The sequence below is a fragment of the Corvus cornix genome, chromosome 3, assembly GCF_000738735.6.
Source record: "Corvus cornix cornix isolate S_Up_H32 chromosome 3, ASM73873v5, whole genome shotgun sequence".
NCBI classification, from domain to species: domain Eukaryota; kingdom Metazoa; phylum Chordata; class Aves; order Passeriformes; family Corvidae; genus Corvus; species Corvus cornix.
Genome location: NC_047056.1, coordinates 53,948,341 through 53,974,403, shown reverse-complemented (window position 1 = coordinate 53,974,403; position 26,063 = coordinate 53,948,341). Strand labels below are relative to the sequence as shown.

The following is a 26,063-nucleotide window of genomic DNA, read 5'->3' as shown; positions in this document are numbered from 1 at the left end:
CATTGATCAATTCATGCAAATAAAAATCCAACTCCAGTCTGCTAGGCCTGAAGCTGTTAAAGTTAGCATGTATAACTACCCCTTACACATTGCTGTCTTTGTAGTAACTTGGATTTGTTAAGTGATACTACTGGGAAAGGAGAAGTACTTTATCTTGCAAAGTGGTACTACTATTCATGTATAAAATGTAGCAAGCTTGTTTATACTTCTGTTTTATAATCTTCCAAAGGATTGTCAGTGAAAGTATTTGTTTGCCTCTGAACTGTCTCAACAACTGAACAGCACCTTCAGTTTAAAGTTCCCTCATTGTAGTTAAACATTTTCTCAGTATATATGGGTTTTTGCTGTCTTCATCTCTTAATGGTTTTCTGCCGAAAGCAGGCTTTTCCACTTGAAGGAGGAATTCTGAAGGTCAGCTTTCTTCTCTTGTGAAACCAGCAAGTGCACCTTTTGAGGCAGCTGCTGCTGATGGGGGTTTGATGATACCCAGCCGGAGAGTCAGAGGAGATAGGTCAGAGCACACTGCAAACCTGTTTGGCAGGAATGTTCATGACCACCTGAATCCTGCTGGTTTTTAATTTTTATTCCCATGTTTTTGGTATCATTCTGAGCCTGGCAGACATATTGCAGCTTTTGTACTTGAAAGATACACAATGCTGAAAAGTCTGAGTCTTGATTTTTTTTTCATGTACTAAAATGAAGTTAGCATACAACATCATAAAGAAACTCTGACAATAAAAGCCTCCTTTCAGCTAAATTGGAAAGAGAGAAAACTTAATCTCCTAGGAAGAGGAAGGTCCTGTTTTGCTCCTTTATTTTTAAGTGGTCAGTTACTTACATGCAATCCAGTTTGTAGATTTAGTGGGCAGTGTCCTATGTCCATAACAAAAATCTTCTCAAACTAGTCTAGTCCAAAAAGTGGGGGTGCTGAATCATTTGTTCAAACTGAAAACTTCAGTATTTATAAGGAAATAATTCTAAAAGGAAACATTTTTCAGCTCAACTACAAAAACTATGTAAAATCTATCATGGATTTAGTATGCTATGCTTAGAGAAAAGTCTTTCTAATGAGTTTAGAAACACAGTAAGATACATGTGTCCAAGTGTATTTCTTAAAGTTCTCAAATCAGTGGTTTGGCTTTGATCCACAAAGTATTATTGTTGTTGTTGTTATGACGGTGATATTATTTGAAGTTTCTAAGTTCTGATATCTCCCAGTATTTAAATTACAGAAGGTTAATTAAAGCAGTTCTTTATTTTGCAATTGCTTTGGAATATTAACCTCACAAAGCCTGCATTAAATCAGTGAAGTGACAGAATTGCATTTGCTTTATAAAATAACTACAAGAGCAAAGAAAAACCATTTATAGTTCAGTGCTATTAATTGCTTGGCATTTAGATATTAGCATAGGAGTCAATTAATTAACTTGATAGTAAAACTACTGGAATGCAGGCTGATAAAAACTATTTTGTTGTAGGAGATTAGTGATCATAACTATTGTTGCTCCCCTTACCACTCTCCTTACTACTCATTGAGAGTTTTCTTTTAATGTTACTCTGAGAGCTAAATTAATATCCCAGAAATAATTTTATCCATACCTTTGAAATTTAGCAGTAAGTTAAACAGAATAGTGAGTTTATCAAAAGATACCTGATCATATAATTGTCATTTATTTTATGATCCACTAATCTGATGGCTGTTCATTGACAAAAGTTGTCTATGCAAATGTTTTAAAATATAAAGGCACAAATGCTGTTCTAAGAAATATTCTAAAATGCAAATAGAATAGCATTCTGAATTAAATTATCATGTTGTAAAGTCTAAAAACTACTCATAAATCTAAGTGGTAGGATTTTTTTTTTACTGTTTGTTTTGTTTGGCTTGGTTTTTTAGTTCTGCATGAGCAGTATATATTCCAAATTTCAGTGGTCTTGTAAATTGCACCTCATGGCCAGTTGCAATATAGCAGTATTCTCTTATGGCCTTTAAATTAACACACATTATTTTCCTCAGAGGTAGGGAAAATAAGTTTGTTAATATTCCTGGCCTAAAATTTACCACTGCATTTTTTTGGCTGCACGCATTTTCTTTAATAATTGAAGCTGTTCAGTATATATATATTTAGTTTTATTTTCTGTATTTTGCATTGGGATTTTGTTGTTGAGACAATGTATCATCTGAGTATTGACCAGCATATATTTCATATGCATTCATTATCCTTTCCATTGTTTCCCTTCTGCTGATGCTTTTTCTTACTGTAGTAGGATTTCAAGTAGATTTTGGAGCATGCAGCTGAATTGTTACAGGGTGTTCTAGTTGTTGCAATCAGATAGGTACAACAAAGAATGAAATAGCAAATCAAAATAAATAAGATACCACTTAAAAAACAAGTTTACATGTTGACAAAACTACTTGGTGTTTATGTTGCGGGAGATAGTAGAACAACTGTTGGTCTTGGTGAGCTGTCCCTCAATAAATCAAGCTCTGGAAGAGCACAGCCTCTCTCTTTGTGTTTTCCTCATGCTTATCCCTGACTGCCAAGAAGCTATCTTCCACATGCATGTTTTTAGGTAGAAAGCTAAATAACCAGCTATAACTAGTCTGGGGTTTGGGTCTCTGCCTACAGAATTCATGAAGATTGTTCTCCTTCACCCTCACAAAAAAGGAGAGGATTATTGTTGCTTTGTTACCTAGTAATCCTTTACCAACTTTTAATGAATGTCGCTGTTTTTACATTGCTGTATTAAAGAGTCAGTGGTCCAGTGTTAGAGTTTGAAGTTTTCACCACTTCTTTCATTTGTCCACCACCTTCTTACTCCCTCCTCCTGCCACTCCCAGCACCAGCACAGTTGGGAATATTTTCTTTTGAGAAATTGTGGTTGTGGTGATGGTGGTGAAGACTTTTCTATCTCAAAAGAATAAATAAATAGTTTACTGCTTTTGATTTAAACTTTTGTATTGTTCAGTCCATTGAATTGCTTTTACTTGTGGGTGCTTGCTTTTGGAAATTACTGTTCTTTTCCCACTCCTTGGACTAAGATACTGTTCCATGTGGTGGGCTGGATTTAACAATTTTTGCACAGATACTCTGTGTCTTCACAGACTGCAGAGAAAGGGAGGATGGTAATGCAGCTAATTTTCAACTTCCAGTAGCCCCAAATGTAACACACTAACACTTTCATATACTGAAAAACAAAGTTAACCAAAACAGTAGAGACCACTTGAAAATACCTTCTTTACCAAGTTTATTACAGATATTTTTGCATCTGAGCTTCACTTCCTTCTCCTATGATTGTACTGTTGATAAAATAGTTGGTAAACCTCCTTTGAATTTTTTGTTTAAGGGACCTCTGTGATGGAGTGTTAGGGAGTAAGTTAGCAGGTGACACTGGACTGTGATACAAAAGTTGTCTGTAATATAATATAGCTTTATATATGAGGGACAGGGGTTAGGAACAAACCTCTCCATAATGTTTTTTTAAAAATGTAACTCCAGTGATGTTTTGCAGCTCTTCCTCACCAATTTGCAGGTTTTCATGAGCCTTTAGATGAAGTCCTGGCTTTTACCTCGAAGCACAGACACAGACGTGCCCCTAAGAAAACACCAAAGTAATGTTTTCCGGTCTCCAGTGAGGAAGTCTCATCCTTGGGTACTACCTAGCTCGATTAGCCTAGAGGTAGCAGCTGCTCTCGGTGCAGCTTTTCTCTTTATATTCTGTAAGCTGGCTTCAGGCTTTCAGCTCTGCTGTAAGCTGCGGGCAGTGCTCTGACCTCATTTCTGCCAGCGAGCCGTATGCTTGGGAGAGCTTCCTCGGCGGCAGCAGGCAGTCTGGGGCAGGCTGCTGCCCTCTGGGACACAGAGCCCCCCAGCTCCCTGCTTCTGCAGCAGCTGAGTTGAAAGAAATGGCAGGTTTTAAATCCTGCCCCTCTCTCACCTTTTGCTGGGTTTAGCTGTTTCTTTGGGGTGCAGAGCTGTTTCTCAGCCCAGCTTCGCATCTCGGGTCTGCTGAAGCGATGCATTCCTCCTGGAGTTTTAGGAAGGACTAGTGTGGCAGGGCAGGATGCTGGATGGCACAAAATCTGTAAGTCATCACATTAACATGGTAGTCTGTCCCAAGTGCCTATAAAGAATAGGACATGCAAAACCAGCCAGGCCTCTTTTTTAAAAAACTTTTTTTTGGTTTTTTGTTTGTTCTGTTTTGTTTTAAATATAGCTTTGTCAGAGAAAAGATGGCAGGGAGAGGAAGGAGGGGGTGTAGAAAATGAAAGCGTGGTTGGACTGTCGAGCTTTGTAGGGTTTTTAAGGAAAAGTCCAAAAAGCTCTGTAAACATGGGAAAATGCATGGAAATAAAATGCTCATGTTACCTCTCATTTCCAAGTTATATTTCTCAGATTACTTCCTTGGACTCTCATCTCTTTATTTACACTGGAACTTTAAATCTCTAGAACAAAATCCTACCTTTTTTGCCTGTAAATGAAGAGCTGACAGCTGTTTATCAGGTTGTGCAGCGTGCAACAGTCACATTTTAATACAAACATCAAACTGGCCTATTTTTCTTGTGGCATGTTACAAGTATGAGAGAGGAAAATGAGAAGAAGTGTCTTGTTTCTGATTAAATCCACTATTGATATGCTCTGTGATCCATGGAATGCAATAGTGGTGAAAGAGAAAAGCAAGATAAGGGTTTCTGAGAATGATTTCATCTTGGAGCTCTTCCTGCATCACTTGCTTAATGTGGCTCCTGGAGGCCATATAGAGAAGACACATGTGAAAATGGACTAGAGTGTTTAGGAGGAGAGACCCTTCTGTCTTGTTAGTTGGCTCAGGTTACCTAATATATGACTAGAAGCTATGTTGTCCAAACAAAAAATCTTCCTGTAAGATGTGGGGAGGTTTTTTTGACCCTGTCTGTGCTTAAAATGTTTTCAGTGTATTCTGCAGGAAAAAGCCTTTGATAGTTAGGTATCTGACTTGCTAATAACTTCCAGCGAATTCTGATGAACTGACCCTCAACAGTATATTTGCTTACCGAAGTTAAGTATCTTTTGCATCAACTGCTGTGTAAAGTGTATTTCTTTTCTTTCCTCTCAGTCTTATGACTTAACTCAGATGTCATTTCATGATAACTGGGATCTTGAAGGGAGAAAATTATGTTACCATTGTAAATTATTTATTTTAGTCAGCTTAACAAAGGACATCTAGGAAATAGTAAGTTTTAGAAAGAAACTGCAGATACCTTGGAAGGGACAGTATTAATAGCATTGGAGAAGATGATGAGGTGTCTTAGTGACAATGACTGGTCAGCACTTGAGGCATGCAAACTGGCAGGTTTTCCAAATGTCTCCACATACATGGTAGGATTTTTCCCTGACAAATTAGTTATGATTTCTGGATTAATTTCTCCTCTTGGAAAAGGAAGGGGCCATTTTGCTTTGGCAATTTTCTGAAGTTGTTGACTCCCTTTAGTACCTGTAAAGAAGTTGAAGACTAAAGTTAACTTGGTGAGGCAGAGTATCATCTTTGTTTCTGAGGGCATGTTCCTGCCCTGGCTTGACTGTGGGCAAATGGTAACGACCTGAAAGAGGATCAGTCACTGCTTGCCAGTCCCAATGAAGCAGCAGTTAGCAAAATAGTGTCAGCTATCTCAGAGGGAGATGCCAGCCTGCTGGTTGCCGTTCTTTGGGACAGCTGCTTTCCTTGTCTCCATTTAGGTTTCCATGGTGGTGGTAGAGGGTTGGCTTGAAATGATTTACGTATTCTGGTTGTGAACAGGGTTTATTCAGTTCATCACGTAAACACAGACTCGCGTGTTTAAGAGGATTACCAGACTGCATTGGTAATCCACCTCCGGTGGTTAGCATGCTCTTCGTTTTGTTGGTGTAATAGGTGCTGGGACCTACAAAGCAATTTTTTTTTCTGCAATCACCTGTTCCTTCTGTGCAGCAAGAGACTTTCTTGCTGGTTTGTGCACAATGCTCTCCAGCTGCAAGATACCAATTTTCTTCAAGGCTTTTACAAGCTTTTGTTTTCATTTTTCCTTCTCCATTTCTGATTCCTAAAATTCAAGACACATATATTACATGTATTTCTTCTTGACCCAAGAGCTTCTACAAGAGTCTGTCTACATCCTGTAGGACTTCTGCAGACCATCTGTCCAGGATTCAAGCAAATGTCTCTGCTCTTTTGTCCTTAGTGGATCGTTCCCCGCAGGGCTGCTTGTGTGAGACTCAGTGTTGCATGTGCCCGTGGGCATAACATTTTTTCTGAGTGCAGCCTTCCCTACAATATACCTCTAACAGGTTGGCTGTCCTTTGTTGTCAGTTTTGTGCTGCCAGAGAATATACAGCTTGGGAGGTGACATGTTAGGTATTAGGGTTGGGCTAGAAGTTGGCTGCTTAGGGATATGTCATCATTCTGGTAAGTCATTTTTGCTTTATTGTAACCTGTTAGTGCAGAAGGTGAAAACAGGGGAGATGTGTTGATACAACTTTATCTACACAAAACGAACAGATGCTTGGTTGAGTGGTAACAAGGCATGTCCTTCTAGCATAGCCCCTGACATATCGCTTGGCTTCTTTCTGTTCAGTAATATTCCTTCAGAGATGAGTAAAATAATCTTGTATTGTAGGGCTGTCCACTTCTCTTGGCTGCTCTACTGGGCCCTGACTTCCTTTCTCAAGTGGTCTGAGGCAAAAAAAAAAAAAAAAAAAAAAAAAAAAAAAATTACATTTGCTTTCAGTTTTGCTGTTGTCACACTGCTATAGAATTTGCTGCTCCCACACTTAAAGTCTTCTTAAGATTAACTCACTGAATCAAGAACATGGGCTAAAATAGTTTTTAATGAGTTTTTTTCAGATTGAATTCTAGCATATTATTTTCAATAAATTATTTTCTTTCTATTTAACCATCATGGTACTTATCTTCCTGGGTGGTCATGTTATCACTCTGAAACTCACTGCAGTAGAAGTGGATGAAGCCTGAATGATATTTCTCACCCAGCCCTCCTTTAAATGTGGTTTTCCCTCAAACATTGATATTTTCACTATGCTTTCATTTTCCATTAAAAATAATTTAAACTATGTAATAATTAGATCTAATCATCTTCAGCAAAACTTAAAACAAATGTGCATTTCATCTACATGGTTTCAATCATTTTCGGCGCTATATTCATTCAGATTTTCAGAGAAGACATCCATGTGGCCAGGCTTGCTTGTGTTAGGCTAGCTAGAGAATGAAAGCATGACACTAATTACCATTGCATATGAAAAAGGGAAAAAGCTGTCTGGCAGTGGCCTGCTCCAAAGTGGTTGCAGTGTAATTGACTCCTGCAAGTGTGGAGCCAGGCTCATGGCTGGCTGCTGCCAGAGAAGGGAAGTTTCCTTCCTCTCTTGCTCACCCAACCCTTCCCAAGGCCAGCTCTACTCAGTAAAGCATCATGAAGCTGAGGGGGAAGGCGTTGCTTACCTGGCAAGTTTTAAATTGCACCGTCTAACAAAGTGGTCTAATACAGACCACTAATACAAGCTAAGGGATGTGTGTCCAGCTGCAAGAATTGTGGGAAGCAGGAACAAGGAGCCTTTGACTTCATTGCAGGTCGGTACATAGGCTCACTCTGTCACTTTAAACCTCTGTGGTAGAGAAATCCCACACCAGAATTAGAGACTTTGAAAGTCTATATGATGAATACAGTAACAGAGAACAAGAGGGATGAAAATACCCCATTTCCTCCCTTACTGCTTAGACTACACAAATCTTGAGCTCCATATACCACAATTTGCAGAAAAAGCTGAAAGTGTACATAAATAGGAGGTGAATAACTAGTCCCGGCTCTGTGGATGATAAGCAATTAGTTGTTGTTATTATTATTAATTCCCAAATATAGTAACTGTTAATGGATCAATTTCTGAACAGCTTACCCAACACATAGGCTTTAGGCTCTGTCTAGTCCTTTTTTTGTCTACCTATTTTAATCATAAATGTGTTTCAAAAAGTCTAAAAGAGTCTAAATCTCAGCTATTTTGAGTATATGTTTATGACTTGCTGATTATTTGTCCTTGTGCTTTTCTAAAATTTGATGGGGGAAACCCTGACTAGTTATTTTACAACTTTGTTGACAGTTTGTGCTGTAACAGCTATGATACGATTGGGTTTGTGCCAAGTTGGGAAGTTCTGAGTGGAAACTTGTAGCCTTCTGTTTATAAAAGCCTGGATCTGTGTCTTACACACATGCTCATCTATGGTAGGAAGGATTTTCTGTGATTCATAAAAAATCATAAGCTTTGCTTTGAAATCTGATGTCAATAATGGATGAGATACTGGGAGTCAAAAAAAAACCTTGGGAATCCCAGAAGAAGATTGAGCCCCAGTATCAGTGGGGAATTCCTCAGCCATGACTGTAGCACAACACGTGGTAACATTTTCCTCTTTCCCTTATGTTCCCTCTGTTCAGTCCCCGATAAATCCATTCCTAGATGCTAGGAAGAAAAATGACCTTTCAAAGCTGCAAGAATTGCCAATTCCATGCATTTCCTCCGTGACAGACAATTTACCCTAATACTTATGTCCTTACTTCTTATTTATCTCTCAAAATCTGTTGTAGCTATTCTGTAATATGCTGTATGTTAGCAAAATTTCCAAATGCAGAACTGAAGAAAGGCAGTAGGGATTTTCTCTGTTCTGTTTTTCAGTGAAAATGATACTAAGCACTACTTTGGTTATGAAGCCAACCTCTTAGTGAAATATGCTATTATTTAATCATTATGTTTAGGATATAAATGGACTGTTTTTATTGGACAATACATATGCATAAACAGATAAAATTATACACACAGTCCCATGCATATTTCATCTGGGAGATTTCCCATGCCTGCAGCTTACTGAGAGCAAACTGATTCTTTACTTCTCAAGAGCTGCTTTCCAAGTTTCTAGTGATCCAAATATCTACATGGCTTTACAGAGAGTGTAAGAAAGAGTTTGTAATCTCAGTCCCATTTGGAGTGCACAGGTGCCTGCATCATTAACAAACCAAATGTCTATGTGTTTTGAAACCTCATCTAGAACTGAGCAAATTGACTGGATTTTTCTACAGAAAGAAAGGAAAGCTCTATGAAAATGATGCATTTAAAAAGACAAAGGGTGTTGTGGGTTTTTACTGTGCTCTTCAGTGTGTGGAAAGACATTTCATACATAGTGTTCAAATACCCAGGTAAAAGTAAATTCCATTCAACCTGCAGTATTTCTCGTGAGAAAGCATGCTGTCTCTTCTCTCTCCTGCTCTGGTCTCCCTGCAAATTTCAGTAGGAAGCAAGGTTAAAATCTGGCAAACATGTGGGAAAACCCATGCTTGGTACTTTGTAAGGAAGTAATGGCTCTTGATTTTTCAAAATATAAAACATGTTTTCCTTCCCAGCAAAATCCTGGAGTGTCTGTTTGGAAAAAGGAACAATTGTGTTTCTACAATGACATCTCCTAAACATTTATCCTTTTTCACCACTCTTGGTATAACTGTATGGTTTTTGTTGTTGTTGTTTTGACAAGTGGTTTTTATTTGGTGTAATTTTTTAAGAATTAGAAAGAACAGCATTGAACGCTGAATTGGAAGTTGAACTCTGGGGTTGCTGGGTTTATTGCAAATGCCTGTGTAGTGACAGCCCCAGCGTGCGTGAGCGTGGTGTGTGTGTGTGCGTGCGCATTTTTAAATAAAGAGGAAAGCAGAGGTTTGCTCATTTGTTTGCCTATTGTGAAGCTGTCCTGCACCTTTCTACTCCTTTGTACTGGGGTGAAGGCTGCTGAATGGAGGCCTTGTGCCATTTGTTGATTTTAAACCTCACTGTTAATCCACAGGAACCTGCTGGTGTGCGCAGCAGGAGAGCTGTGTGACAAGTGGAAATCTGGGCGGGAGGGAGTGCGGGGGGTCACAGGGGATAATAATCATTCAGCCATCAGCCTTTGTCACCCTTAAGCTTAATTGTTACCCTCTGCTGGTAACCACATTGAAGTGCTGGCCTTTTAAGTGTTTCTTGATTTTACTTGGCACAGGCTTAGGGATAGGATCATTTATTGCTGGGTTTATATTGTATCAGGTTTGCTTGGGTTTGTTTAATTAGCCCCATTGAATTTTCTGCATCCCTTAAAATAATTTGTGAGAGTCCAAATGGGTGGAAAGGGCTGAATGGAAGTGGTACAGTTGTTAACAAATTTCCCTCTGTCAGAAGCGGGGCTAAAACTGGAGACAGAAAGCTTTCCTGCTCTGCCAACCAGCTGCCTTCTGGAGTCTGTGCATGAGCCACAGCTGTGGCTGTGGGCACTGGGCTGCCTGAGCAGCCCTGCACAGGCAGCAGCAAGGTGTTGGTGGGGTGGGGCGGAAGGCAGTTGCCCTGTCCCTCTGTGCCTTGCGGCTCCCGCCTGCTTTAGGTATGCCACAAAATCGAAAGCCTGAGGGTGGCTGAAGCAAACTGAACTGGTAGCAAACTGGGGAAGGGGAGAGGAGAGTTAAACCATTTAAAAACGAAGAAAAAGGTTGAGATATCTTTTCTAGCAGGAACTGGTTCTTCAACTTTCCCTGCCAGTTATACATGCTGAAGTCAGTATTGAGCTTTCTGTTGTTTTCCCTAAAGAAGTTGGTGTAGAAGCTGCTATAGAAGCTAAAATGACACCTGAATTTAAGGCTTTGCAATGGGCAAGTATCTCTGCGTGTGAAGTGAGCTTGTGCTCAGGGGGTGGGGGATGGGCTGCAGGACAGGAGGTTGTTTCATTGCTCCCCTCACCCGGGCATGGTGGGTGTTGTGTTGGGCCATTAACTACAGCTGCTTGGGCTTGTGTAGGGAGGAAAATCCCCAGGTTACTGGTACAAGCTTTGGATCTACTCTTGATCAAATACATGTGCCCTCTAACCCTTCAGACAGAACGTGCCTCCAGCAGATGCAGCGACTGTGCCGTGTGCTATGACCTGATGGCCAGGGTTTGAAATTTGCGCCAGTAGTACTGATGGTGAATCTAGGGTTGTTACAGGAGTGTGATTACACAGTGTGATTGCAGTCCTCTTTTCAAGTCCAGTCTTCCACCTGGCTTTATCAAAACGGTTGAGAATACATCTTAGAGTAGGATGAATGTTTGTGCTTACTCCTTACTCTTTTACAGTAAAATGGGGTTGTTTATTTAAGAGGTTTGGTTTTGTGTGTTTTCCCATGTTCCAGTGGTATGATGCTCTGCTGGTTGCTGGCATGCGTCTCAGCTCCCAGGTTTTCTTTACAGACATCACTTGTCATAGTAGTACCTGTGTGGGCTTGATACTTGTATAAGAAAGGTTTAACTAGCAAAAACTTCTGATCAAAAAAACCATCAGCACTCAGCTGTTGTATTTTCACCCTTCTGTGATGCAGATTTAATTAAAATTACTGAGTCAGGTTAATAAGTCTTTTACAACTGTTGTTGCAGGACATGTCTCAGGAAGGCTATGGAACCAGATCTCAACCCCCTATGGCCCCAGGAAAGCCTAACCATGAAGACTTGAATCTAATCCAGCAAGAAAGACCATCGAGCTTACCAGTAAGAAAATAATGTTTGTTTCAGTATTTTAAAATGAAAGCGCTTTACATACGACTTTATTGCATCTGGGATGAGCAGATGAGAAATAGTGAAAGAACAAACATTAAACAAGGTTGATGAAAAATTGTTTTTAAAAATAGGGGAACAGATAGCTTGTATATGAGTGGACTTTGCTTAGGCTTGTTCTGGTTCAGAACAGCACTATTTATGCACATGCATGGTCTGTGCTTCTGCACATGTGTATTTGCATACAGGAAAGTGATAGATTTTTTTTAACTTTAGGAATTTCATACTTGCACAAACCAGTCTCGTGAGGAGGAGGCTTTTTTCTGTGTCGTTTTTCAAATGTTTTCAGTAGATTCTGGTTTAGAATACTGTCACCAGGAGTCGTGTGTTCCGAACCCTGATCATCAGTAATGAGTTTGACATGTTAATTCTGCTGCTATGTATTAGTACACAAGCGTAGAAGCAGGAATGACAGCAGTACTTGGGCTAGGTTGATTTTTTGGTTAGGATATTATTTTGGACTAATATTTATCAGCTTTTCTGAGCTCTGTGCATTCTGCTGTGGGGGAAAAAGCACAAATTAATATACTTTGTGAAGACATTGCAGCTGCTTGCATTTTTGAAGGTCTTGTAATGGACAAAGTACTTAGCCTTGTCTCTGTGTGCCCCTTGTGGTTTGGAGATTTTCTTGTTTGTTGGTATAAACCAGCAGGAATTTAAACCAACTAGAATATGTTCAGTTTAAATGATGGAAACTTCATAAACTATGTGACCTCTGGCTTGGAATAATGTATCAGAAACATGTAGGATATTTCCTGCAGTTCACTGGGTATGTATTCATTTGCAGTCGGCAGAGGGATCTCTCTGAAAGTTTACTGTAACAAGATATTGCATGTATTTGTGAAATCTGGTGGTGTGTTGTATATATTACCTCTGGCACATGGCACAATTGTAAATCCCTAAAAATAGGGCAATAAACATCTTCACAGAATTTTAAAATTATGTCTTTGGCACCTAGGAGAGTATATGTGCTACAAATTCTTTACATGACATTTGAGACATGCAAGTCTCAGGAGAAGCTATGGAAACTGGTATGAGAAAAGATATCCATTTGCTTTGAACCTAGTATTAATTTGACAGTTTTTCAGGAACCCTTTTTTAAACAGACTAATTTGTCTGAACAGTTCTCAAAAATGGATGCTGGCAGTTACCTTTAAAATAGTAGCCCCTGTGGACATTTAACTGTTTTGGCAACAACTACCTAGTTTAAAAAGCAGAGATACTACAAAAGACTTTTTATCTCCCAGTTTTTCGTGAACACTGTTTATTAGGGTTGAGAGAAGTAAAGTTATTTATCAGCTAATGTTCTGCTAATTTGCCTATGTTTTTTCTTAAACAATTGTCCTACTTTTAATCCATGCTCTGTCCTATCTCCAGCATCATGATCTTTAAGCAGAGTATTGGGTATTATCTGTGTCCCTGAGTGTTTGGTATATTTAGTAGCTCATAATTATTCTAGGTATGAGCAAGCTGGTCGTATTAACAGTGAATGTTAACCATTTTGGCCACAGAGCTTAAACTCTAAGTTGGTCCCAAATGCTGTTACTGAGACACCTAATTACTGAAAAGCTTTGATGCATAACCTGAGAGCACTTCATATACTCAAAAACACTGCTGTTTTCATATAGAGGATACTGTAATTCTGTTTTTTGGTGTTGGCGTGAAAGGTTTTTTTGTTTTGTTTCTCAAATTGAAAAACAACTGCAATTCTTTGTATGTAGCAACAAGGGGTTTTTTGATGATGCATACATTAAAAGCTTTAATATGTCTATTTAGGGTAATGGTTTAACATGGTGGTTTTTCCCTGAAGCAGGAGAGTTCTGTATTCTGTTTTAGACTGCTTATGAAAACCCTTGATCACTGTTCCTTGCTCAGTATTCCTAGTTCGCTTCATTTTGGTATACTAAATATGGCTTCTTAAGCTTGTTCTCAGGGTAATGTGGTTCTTCAGGGTAGTAGTCAGTAAGTTGTCTCTGTACAGTGAAGCTTGAAATTATAGCAGTGGTGTTAGGCTTTTAATAAAATTTAGTTATGTCTTGTTTCATGGTATTCTGGTATTTATACAATTTGCCCGTTATCTTTTTATTTCTTAAGGGCATTGTGTAAAATCACAGCAGCTATACAGCAAGCTTATACAAGTGTCGAAAAACAACAAAAGAGATGTAATACTAAATGGTGAATGGTTTTCTCTGATGTGGCTTTGAGAAAAGAATTTCCCTTTGATGGATTCGAAGAGGAGCTGGCCACTTTCTGCAGCACTGAATGCTGGCTTGTGTCACCCTTTGGGGGAGTTTTTTCAGCAGGTTTGTGTCACAGTAAGCACAGCTAAACAGCTCAATAGTTGTTCCGTTTCCTTCACACATTGTATATAAAAGTCCTGGCATGAATGTTCCCATAAAGTTCAAAGCAGACAAATTTGTAATGTGGGTTGGTAACAAATGGCTACAAACAAAATATGGCTTTATTAGCTACTTCTAATGGCCTGTCAGATTCTATACAATGCTTGCTTTCCTTCTCCTAACTGCTCTGATATCTGGAGGGTTTGACCTGTGGGTCTCTGACCATGTGGAGTCACTGAGAGCCCAACTGAAAAGTTGTACGGAATAGTGCTCCAAGCACTTTTGTTGGGGTCACAATTAGAAGGAAATCTCTAGCCTTTGAGAAAACATGGGAGTTAGGTACTCTGTGAAGGAAAGGAAGTCATAAACAGAAACTGTTCCTTATTAGAGTGGAGGAATAAAGGGGGAGAGGCCTGAATGAAATTGTCTGGAGAACAGCTACTGCAGAACATATTTATCAAGACTTAAGGGATAATAGCAAAATACACATTTTTGCTATTGTGAGAAAGCTGGAGCAGACTTACAGGAAAAGGCTTCCACAGGATCTGCAGATTCATTGTTGCAGTAAAGGAGCTTGTGTCAGCAGTAGGCTGTGTGTGTGTGTGTATGAAGACTAATCCTTTATTTTGTCTTTACTAAGTGCATTTGTAAATGTTCATGTTGGATTGTGTTGATAGAATGAGGAGCAGAAAACATTAATTAAATGATTTTTAGTTGCCATGAGTATTAATTTCAGATAGGTGCTGCTGGTTTTGCTGTTACTTTGTTTTAATAAGGCCCTTTTTGCCCAGTGTCAGGTGTGCTTGTTTGAGCTATGAGGCCAAAGGGCCCACGGTTGCCAAGCTTTTGAAAGACAGGTTTCTGCTAAGGCTTTGTTGTTGCAACCTACAGGTAAAGCTCTGTGGCATCTTGAGCTGTTGTAAGCCAGGGCAGCTGCAGTCCTGCTGTGTGCCCCACTGCATGTTGTCTGTGCCATCCCGTCTCCTCCACTGTTGCTCCTGGGACTGGCCAGTGGATTTGACCTGGGGAACTGAACCGGATAAAAAATAATCTCTCTCTGTTTCTGGGTTAGTTTGTGACTGAATCACTGGGTAACTGCGTGGGCATCAGTGGCACCTAGGAAGTGGAGATAGGAATCAGTAGCTGTGATGGGAAAGGGGACAGACAGTGGGGACCACAGCAGCTTTGATTTTAGCCACATCCTAATGGACCATATGATCTTGCTGGAAGGGTTTAAGATGCTGTCATCCTGTCAGCTGAGACATGGGGGCACAGCAGATTACAGTGTTCACAGTCAGGCCCTGCAGCAGTCACAGAACCACAGACAGACAGAAGACAGTTCACTTCTTTTTGTAAGGTGAGTTTTCTGCCGGTTGCCATCCCTACACTGTTTAATGCAAGCCCATGAGTGCAAGTGCAGAGGCATGAGCATGCGTGGGTGGAGGCTGTGGACAAGGTGGGGTTGTGTTGGTCCTCACCTCCATCTGTGTAAACTGTAGGGAAATTGTGGCTTTAGTGTTATAACTTAGGTTTATCTTGTGCTTTCTGGAGGTCATGCAGTGATGAAAAGGGAAGATTGTATCTGGGATTGAGGGGATCACTATTCTGCTAGGTTGTTCAGAATTCAGAGTTTATGGATTCATCTGTGACATCAGTTACTCACTGGGTCTTTTCACTGAGGCAGAGCAATTCCTATGCAAAACAAAATAGTAGCCAGCAGTGGAGGTAGAATGCCACTTGTATCTTGCACAGTGCTGTGACCTGACAAGGCTGGTTGTGATTCTACACGTCTGCAGTTGTATGATCTTCAGAGCTCAAAATAATACATACTGTTGCTTGAACAGATAAACTTTTTTAAGATGTCAGTTGTCTTGTTTCATTATGCTTGGTACTGAGGAAAACAGCACATCAGCAATCCCTTCCTGATTTTATTAACTGCTTCACAGTTCTGTTCTACCTCATTTTAATGAGCCTCTGAAAGATGTTTAGCATGCTGGACAGTTTTTCCTCTGGTTGACACACCTTTTTTGTTGTAGAAGGCAGCTACTAAATTAGATTTCAGGGGACCTCTGTTGGGAATTAGTAGTGAACTAAATCCAAAACTAGACATACTTGGCTCATTGAACAGCATCATTTCAGATAGATCTCAATAGGTGTAGGCTCTGAGGAAAATACATGGGATGGTTTGGGAATCCACATTCTCTGTCCCACTTCTAGAATATGAAGTAGCTTGGAAAGTCATCTCAAGCCACAGCACATCCTGAACAAAGCCTTTAATGGCTGAAGTCTTAATAGACCAGGAAAACACTTCCCAGCATTACTTGAGCATCTGTGATTAAGAGCTGGAGGTAACTCTTCTTTTCTCAGAGATTAAACTACTGGGACAAGGCACTCTGGTGACATTTATATACAGCTTAGTCCAGTAAGCCCTAATCATGATCAGGGTTGTGGGCACTACCATAATGTAAATATTAATTACCACTGTAGCCCTTCTTGTAAGAACAAACCAGTATTAAAGGAAACATAGAGCAGTGACCCTCTTTTTTTGTAGTCTTTGTTGAACTCTTTGCAGGTAAGCAAATTACACAGTTTGATCTAACTGCTATTTTAAAAATACAGAGTATTGGTTATGATTTGAGAAAGAAGATGAAACAAATTCTAGAAATGGATTCTTTCTAATTCTTGAGAGGCAAATGCTGTTGTCAGCTGATAGATGTCCGTAGTACATGATAGCAAATCTGTCCTGAATTTGTTCATGTCTCTGCCTGAAAATATCTGTTTGGGAGTATGGCAAACCGTGAACAAGAAAGAAATGTGAGTATGTAATACTTGTGAATTAAATTCTCCACTGTTTGTACATCACGTAGGATAAAACTGGTGTGCCTCTTTCCCACTTTTCCTTTTTCTTTTATGCAACATTGTAAAATAACTGAATGATCTTGTTTTCCTTTGTTTGGGTCAAGAAATTTTCAAGCTGAAAATTGTTACTCTGTGAAAGAAGATTATTGACTCAACAAGCCTTCAATTTTCAGTGAATAACACTCCCACCCTCTAGCTTCAGGAACATGTGGTGCATGCATTCTATTTTAAAGTACAGACTGTAATTTAAAACTGAGGCAGTTTGATGCCCCACTGAACTTTGTTTAAGCCTGGAATAAAAGGAAAAAAGCTTCAAGTTGCAAAGAAGTGACTAAGCTATCTCAAAGGTTTTTCTTAGCCATTACGTGCAGAGTTGGAAGAAGTTGCTATTTTTTCCAAGTTATTTTAATTCTGGATCAAGTGCAGTTGCTAGGTTGGGTTTGTTTTTTTTTTCTCCTTAACATTCTTTGTAATAAACCTGTAGCTAGAACCAGTTTCATACAACACATGTGTATAGAGATATCAAGTATACGTATTTCTGTGTGTTTCTGAGGTGCAAAACATGCTCTGTAGTTGCTGCAGGTGCACATCCAGATTCTGTATGTGACCTCCCATCTGTGTCAGTCAGAATAGTGGGTCAAAACCAGTGTGAGCCACTGCAGCACCACTGACATTGGTGATGTTATCAGGGGAGGGAACTTTGTGTGCCCACATCCTGGCCCACATTTTACATTTGACTTCAGTTAAACCAGGACTTCATGTAGGGTGGTCAGAGTAATTCATTGTCTTAGAGTCAACTTGTACATTAAGTCCCATTTTGGGGGAAAAGTACAATTAAAGTTGTGCAGAGTAGCCCTGGGAATGTGTTGTCCATGTAGGGTTAATCTGAAACACTGAAAGCAAAATTACAGATGCTTGAATTAGGTATTCTTACTACTATTATTTGTAGTCTGAAGAGAAGGACCTGTTGTTATTAATTTGTGTTTTGTACTTCACAGAATTACTTGGTTTTGCTTGACAGACTGATCATATTTATTTAAAAGAACAGTTTTAGGTTGTTATTGAAGTATAAAAAGTAATTTCACTAAGTATTGTAAAAAAATACTTGGCTATTCATCACCTTCTCAGCATTCAAAATACTTTACATTTACAATGTTTACAACACCCCTGTAATAACAAAATGGCTAATTTATGATCCAAGAAAATTTACAAATGCAAAAATAAATACTTAGTCTGACCTCTTGAAATTTATATGGGAAAGCTGCTAAGGGATTATAGATCCCAGTAGTGGATAAGGTTGCAAAAACTTGTAGTTAAAAATAGGCCAATGTTGTTCTAAGTGGAATAGTAAAGTATCAGTAGCTTTTTTCCTGCACTGTTTTTTGAAGCCATCAGGAGTTGCATTATATACCTCCAAATACTAGAACAGTATTGGTGTTGATTCAGAAATTAAAGAAATTAGATTTAATTTGGGTGCTCAAAGTATTTTATTTTTTATTTGCTTACCACCCCCTGCCTCATATTGATCCTTTCCAAAGAGGCTGCTGCCCTCCTAGCTAGGGTGACTGAAGTGCACTTGTGGTAGCCCCTGAACCACCAAATCTTGCAGCTTGAAATGAGAGGCAAGCTAAAAGCTCCCAAGGTTACTTTAATATGCAAGGCCATAAACTGTAGTAGCACAGGTGCCTCTGCATGCATGGCTCAGATGTACCTGCTGCAGGGGCAGTAACTGCACTAGTTGTCCTTTTAATCTGCCTGAATTTCCAAGTCAGTGCCTTAGATTCTGCATTTGGGAATCTGTCTCTAAAGTGGTAGGGATTTCTTTAATTTGTAGATCAATTCTTATTGTTTGAACATTTTACATAATGTGTGTACACACATGTATAGTGTATAAAAACACGCATGTCTTACCTGCTTGGTTGTTTGTAAATTTTGAGTTCATACCATACTATCAATTCCAAAGCTTAATGTAGTCACTGGTGCATGTCTTTGTTCATGCCTGTGTGAACATTGGGATTACAACGCAGAAAGTAAGACAAAGGAGTATTACTCACTTGAATACCATTTCAGGAAGTACCTGAGACACTGTAAATGTTTTTTCTTTATTTTTACCACAAGTCTTCCTGTAAGATTGGACTTTTTTTTTCAAATAACTCCTTTGCTTGTCCAGCCGTTGTGAAGTATGACCTCAGCTTCATAACCTTGGCTAAACACGGTAACTCACTCTGACCAGCAACATCTGAAGCCTAGCAGTAGATGCATTTTCTTTTTCTTCCTCCTTCCATTCCTGTTTGCTGGGAACATGTTGGTTTCTGGTGCTATTGTTCCTGCTTTCATGTTTAAAAAAAAAAAACGTTACTAGTCTTTGATGTGACACTGACTCCTAAGTGGTCCTGGACAGCTGCTGTTTCTGTGTGAGCAGATGTTTGTGCAGTCACGGTCAATAGTGTTAAGATTAGGCCAGGTTTCACAGTACTTTGTCTGATTGTTTATGGTATGTCCATAATTGCTGGGGATTCTAGGTGCCATCACAGTGCAAATGGGAAGTGTTTGTAATGTACTCTTTGTTTCATAGTACTGTGTTGGAATCACGATAAATTCAATCCTGTACTGTGAGACCATTCACATGTTTCAGTAGTGTTCTTTTGTTGTTGGTTGTTTGTTGGGGTTTTTTTGAGGTTTGAAACAGGTTTTTAAATGTTCCTTAAATGTGTTTTCTTTAAACCTAATATCTTGTACTACTTAAGCCTCTGAAACCTTCCTTTCTTTGCTGGAGCCATACATCTCAGATTCACTATGAATCTTCTCTTGAAGACAGTGATATGTGGTGACTTCTTATACAATCTGTGCTATATTGTGCTATATGTGAGAAATGCTTCTGAAGTGTGTTTCATGTAGATAAGTTTCCATTATCAATTTACCTTTAAAAACATAAATACACACAGACACAAGCAGAAGGGGCGTCTGCATTTGTCTTTGGAAGTCATTTACATTTTAACCCGCTGCGTCAGTTTTCTTTTAAGGCCATGCAGATTATTCTGTGCCATTGTTTCCCACTCAATTCCAAACACAGTTCTGCTTCTACAGGACTTTGTAAAGATGGTCCTGTTTGAAACAGCAGTGTAATTTTGGAGGATGAAGCATCATAGAGTGTTGAAATTAAGATAGAAAAGCTGATAATGCCAGGAAAAGGCTACTTTCAGTTCCCAGTCTTTAGGCTTTTGATCTCTTTCCTTCCATGCATACAGTTGCAGATGACCCTTTTAATCATCTTAACCTTGTTGTGAGACTTACTGTGTTAAATAAGAATTAGGACCTGAATTTTGAGGCACATTTGACTAATTGCATTAGGATAGGGAAATATGCCATCCTGGATCATTTGTTTTACATTATAGTTAAACTGCATGAATTTGTATAGATGTGTGGTGTTGGGTTTGGTGTTTTTGTTCTGGTTTTTTCTCTTGAAGGCAGAGATTCACTGAATAGTTTATCTTCCACCTTCCGACTGAAGTTATCATTTTGGGAAGTAATGTAAAGATAAGCATACATGAGCGTCTTTGTTTATGTTTGCATGTAGTAATACATTATGCATCAGTAAGCTTTAGTGAGGTTTGCTGAATACACAGTAGTGGACTTAGTGTAGAGGACAAAGCTTGTTTCATACTATAGAATAAGGTGTAGATTCACATGTACATTTACAGTATCATAGCTAGTAAAATTTCCCAATGCATTTTGCACAAAAAGTAATGAAAGAGATCTAAAATATTACTATTTTTGTTTCTTAAACTGCAAATTATACAATAGCTAGTTCTTGCTTTTGAAAAGTATAGAAATAAAGAAACTGGAAGTAGTCTGAGATTTTTAAACTCAATTGTTACAATCAAAATAAGATTAAGTAGGTAGATAAAATGGTGTATGGATTAAGTACAGACATTGACTCTAGTGAACTTATCCAATACTGCGTGGGATAAAACTTAATACAAACAGTTATCTTTTGGGTTTAGACTTGAAACTGAAGGCCTTAGCAGTTTTTCATATGATACTCCACTGGAGAGTGGAGATGGAAGAAAAACTCCAGATGATCTCTTTCATTTATTTTAACTTAGAGTTCATGTCAAGATTTTAATCATATGGCTTAATGAGAGCTTCGTAGAAACCTATTTTTTTCCATCTTGTTTTTTATTGTATTGTTATTATCATGCCTACATGAAAGTAGGAAAAAAGTAAAATTCAGTTCAATTTTCAGCACAACTCTTCAGAATTTACTGAAACAAGGCTGGAAAATCTTAAAATCAGTGGGTTTTGTTGTTGTTGTTTGGCGGGGGCTGGCTTTTTTTTTTTAATAAGTAACATCTCATAGCTTCATTTGGATTCTGTCATAATCCATTTTCTCTCAGTCTTCATTACTTTCCTTTGTTTTGCTTGTACCTTTAAAGAACACTTAGGAAGACTGCATATACACATCAATGTTTTTAAATGACTGCTGAGTCTTCCTGCATGGCTTGTTAGACATTTTGCCCCACTGGAAATCACAGTAACAGCATTTTTGTTCCTATTCTGACTTATGATGAAATACAGGGATTTGTTTGGCTGTGGAAGCCTTGGCCTGCTTCTGGCCAGAAAGTCATTTTAGCGCTGAGACCACAGCTTGGTGTGAGAGGGGCCGTTTGGGCTACCTACAGAGTTGCCTTCCTCCTTTGCAAAGAACCAGAGGTCACATATCAAATCCTGTGAAATGCTGAGAAATGCACCCATGTGTGTACTTGCATATACTTAAAAACACTTTAGCTCTTTAATTTTTGCTGGTTAAAACCAGTGATTTCTAGTGCTTGCTTTTTAATGCCTATATTCAGAGTAATATAGGTCAGACTGAAGTCAATCCTGTAAATTCTTTACCTTATTTTTGCCAGAAAAACAAACTTTCCCTCCTGTGTGAATTTTGATCACTTGACCTCCATTTCCATCGAGATGTGGTCAGAGGGCAGTAGTCAGCTAGCCGCGCCAACTAAGGACTATCTTCACTTACAGCATGCAGTGAAACTCCAGAATTTAAAAGTAATTAAAGGACTTACAGTCTGACACATTTTTTCTCTGCCACCCATATCCATTAAAGATGAAATTTGGAAACAAAGTATGTGATCAGCTATGATGCAAAGGGTTTTTTAAAAAAACGTTTATTTAAAACAAGATTGAAACAAAAAAACTCCCAACCTCCTCCTTTATTCTTTCTTTTTAAAATTACTACTTTTACCCCTCAATCTTAAACATTCTGTATACCCATCTATGTATATTTGAATTTCTCGCACACTCTGTTTCTGTGTGCTTATTTTGAATAACGCAGGCTCAGGTTTGTCAAAAGCTGAATTTTTTATCCCGCAGAACTGAGAGATTCATGATTAAACACATGCAGATCAGGCAGCTTATGCTTCTCCAAGTTCAGTCTGGGGTTATTGGTCCAGGGTCACACACAGGATCCAGCTCAAGCTTGTAGGCAATACATACCTCCAAGCCTTACCAGAGTGGCAAAACCTAACCGCAAGTGCTGCCCACACTGTGCCTTGGACTGGGAGAACATGGATCAGGGACAGGGTGTGGTGGCATGTTCTGCTGCTCACCCAGTCAGCTCACGGGCTGACATGTCATCCTAGACTGAAGTGTGTGCAGGAGTGGTGTGGTGTGTTTGCTGGCTAACCAGGGTGCTTTGTGCTGCTGTATTTGGGGTTTAGTATCAGAAGTGTCTCTGGACACTTCTGGGCTCTCTCAGCTGGGAAGGGTACAAAACCTCACCGTACTTTTGTACTGAGAGGGAAGCAAGGTGTCCCTATTTCTGCAGAACAGGGTTAGGTTTCCTTTAGAGTAGGTAATAACCAAGTTATGCATGTGATACCATTTTGATTATACACATCTCTCTGTATGTGTTAACATAAAAAAATATACTTCAAAGTTTTGGGTTGTTCAAGGATGTGGCTTTTCTCCATCTCTTCTGTCTCCTCTTCAAGGGGTTTGCAAGGTTACCCAACTTCAGTAAACCAAAAGGGAGTACATTACTTTTATCTTGGTTTCAGCACATGGCTGTGATGCAGTGGGGAACATGGCATCTCAGAGAAGAACTGCATTTCCTCCTGGAGACTCGGTACAGCAGATTTTAAAAAGTGCATTCGAGCTTGGATCCGTGGCTTCCCAGGCAGCACAGTGAACTATTGCTAGGCTACAAGGCCAGCTTTACACATTGATTTCCAAGTGGACATTTTTGTCACGTTTAATAACAGCACATTGATGAGACAACAGTGTGTAAGCTGAGTTAATGTCTGTTATTTCTACACTACCATTACTCTTTATTGCCATTATCCACACAGTGGCAAAACTTAAAAGTGAGCGTTCTCCTTCCCGCTGAGGGTTTTTTCCTCAGAACTGATGATCTCACAAGTATCCCCACTCTTTTCACGCAAGATGAAAGAGTGAAAACGACTTTTGTTGTTCTGGTGGTTGGAATGACACCATAAACCCGAAAGCGTGTCGGTGTAGCAGGCTCGGATTGTCTCTCCTGCGGCCGGGCGGCGTTCAGGCCGCCTCGGCACCGTCCAGGGCATTTGTGTAATGGCTGGTGAGGTGGCAGGGAGCTCTCCCCGCTCCCTCTGGCTGCTGCGCGTCTGAAATTACAGCTTTGTCTTTGAAGCCGGGCGCTCTGTTAGCGTCGCCATGGCGACGGGCGGGTAATGGCCTCCGCCGAGCCCAGCCTGGTGTTCAGCGCCGAGCGCGGCCCTGCGAAGGCCCCGCTCGCCGGAGCGCTCACTGAGCTGTCCCCTCTTAGAAAATGTTTAAAAACTGCGCTTTTACATGGCCGTAGCAGATTAATAGTCATGGTTTATTTCGTTTTAACTGCGGGGATAAAAGCATTATTCCATTAAATGGGTAGCTTTTTCCCCCCTCCTTTGGTTTATGCATTATTAACACAAGCTTTCCTGTTTTGCTTGTAACGTTTTATAGGCCCTTTCAAACATGTAGTCAGATTTGCTCTGCTGCTCTTTTATTTTTCAGGACTTAACCCTTTCTCTCCTTGATCTTGTCTTCAAAAACTTGGAGCCAAGCCTCCAGCAGACTTGGTTGCTCCCATTTAATGTGTTAAAAACGAGAAAAAAGCTTCCTTTTTATTATTATTTTAATTTTTTTTTCAACAATTCTGCTTTTTTGAAGTGCTCTAAAAAGCAATGCAGATTGGTCTGTTCTTTTAATTTAATTGAAACAGATGCTGAAGTCAGCACACATGAGCCTTGATATTATTGTGGAGGGTTTCAGTTGAGGAAATACTTTGGGATTGCCTTTTCATTTGTGTGCCCATCTTCTCTTCTGCCTGTAGTGTCTGCACCCCATACTCTTTACATGTAGTATTTTTGTTGGCAGCCTTCAGAAAGAGATGCACCTCATGGTTGAAGGACTGAGGAACAAAAAATCCAGAACTGTGGTGGCCGGTGAACATGCATTGCAAGGGACAGAGAGTTTTCAGTAAGACAACTCCCTAGTACCACAAGAACCACTTTATGTTAGGGTGACCAGAAAGGCTTCTCCCAGCATGCTTGTTCTGTTCTGTTAATCTATCCCAGTTTGGATTCCCCGGTTGGCTGTTGGCCTCTACCCCTCGTCACTCCCCCAGAGCTTCCCCATTGGCCCCCGTTCCCTAATCCTGCCTTTTCCCCGCCCCCAGGTAAAACTGTGGGTTTTGGGATCATGTTGGTATTTGCCTCTGCAACCTTCGACAGTGTAGAAGCAATGAATGCTCCTGCCGGAATGCACAGAAATGCCCTTCTTGACTCTTTGCTACCGACTATAATACTGAACCCACCCGTGCTTCTGTGGGTGTACGTGGGACGCCACAGAGCAGGGCAGAGACAGTATTACAGAACAGTCCTGGGGACACAGTATTTACGTCTACCACCTTTCTTGTTAATATGGAGCTGGTGAAATACATCTAGACAAGTAGAAGTATTGCTATAAACACAAGCTGCAGGCTTTGTTTCACTTTTCTAGTGCTCTAAAATACAGCTTTCATTTAGTCTCTAGTAGGAGGCATATATCCAAGTGCAGTCAAATGCTGTGGATACGGGGATTCAGTCATCCCTGCCGACACAAACGGTCTCTTTGTTAAAAACTTGGAGGTTAACAAGCAAACCTGGAATTCATATTTTCTCGCAACCCCCTCCCTCAGTTTTTTTTAACTGTGAATTTGTTGTTATGGGGTGCTTACTGGAACCTCACTTTGTCCATCTGTATCTATCACAGATCCTTCTGTCCTAAAATCTTCCAAGGGCATCTCAGGAAAAGGCAAATATTCCTCATTTTTTGTCCTTGTTTACCGATGCCATGTGGCAATGGTGATGTAAATGGTACCGTTTGTGGGATGGGCTTGCAGCTTCTGGACAGTGGACCACAATGCTGAGATTTATTTCACCTATCCAGCTGACTGCACACTGTGCTCGGGTGTCCAAGCAGGGAAGCCGTGTGTGTGGGGCTCCTGCTCTCCCCACCATGTCCATCTTCAGCATCCATGTGACTACCATAGACACCTTGGTGCATCTAAAACTCAAGGGACATGTATTTGCTACCTTGGGCAGGCCCTGGGATATATGGAAGATGGACAGGCCTCCCAGCTCCCTGGCCCCCTGAGATCTGCACGAGGCCTGTAGCTGCTCTGGGCCAACAGCAGCTGTGGGCTGTGTTGCAGGCCAGTCTGGAGTTGGTGTGTTGTAGTGTGGATGAATGTGGCAATAACATACATTTTTAAAAGTTTTTTCTTTTATGTGTTTTTTAAATTCTGTTTAAATATTAAACAAAAGGCAATGGTGGATAAATCTGCTCTAGGTATGGATATAGTATTGTACAACTGCATATATTAAATAGGCTGGACTAGAGGCTTACTCTCATCTCCAGGCTTTATGGGTATGAATTTCATCCTTTGAGTTGCATTCCCCTTAAATCTGCAAATTCTGGGAAAATTAGACAAAACAGTTTATATTCCATGAATAAGAAATTACTAATTGCTTATAAAACAGGCGTATCTTTATCTACACAGGGCTTTTAAAAGTTGCTGCTTAATCTTTTTTTCTTTTTTAATCACTAAATAAACATGTCTCAGCAGTTGCTGGATGTGAAACTAAAACCTGGATGTGGACAAAAAGCAAACACACTACACTAATTTTCATTAGCATATCCTATCTCCTAGAACATTTATTTTTTCATCTCCTTGTAAATTGA

The 26,063-nt window shown here is 39.8% G+C and overlaps 1 protein-coding gene across 1 annotated transcript in view; it reads left to right on the top strand.

Moving 5' to 3' along the window:
- The window catches only part of ARID1B (AT-rich interaction domain 1B), a 327,679-nt gene that overhangs the window by 88,695 nt on the left and 212,921 nt on the right, over positions 1-26,063 (top strand). The window contains 1 exon segment of the mRNA XM_039569802.1: positions 11,440-11,550. Coding sequence (XP_039425736.1) covers positions 11,440-11,550 — 111 coding nt within the window.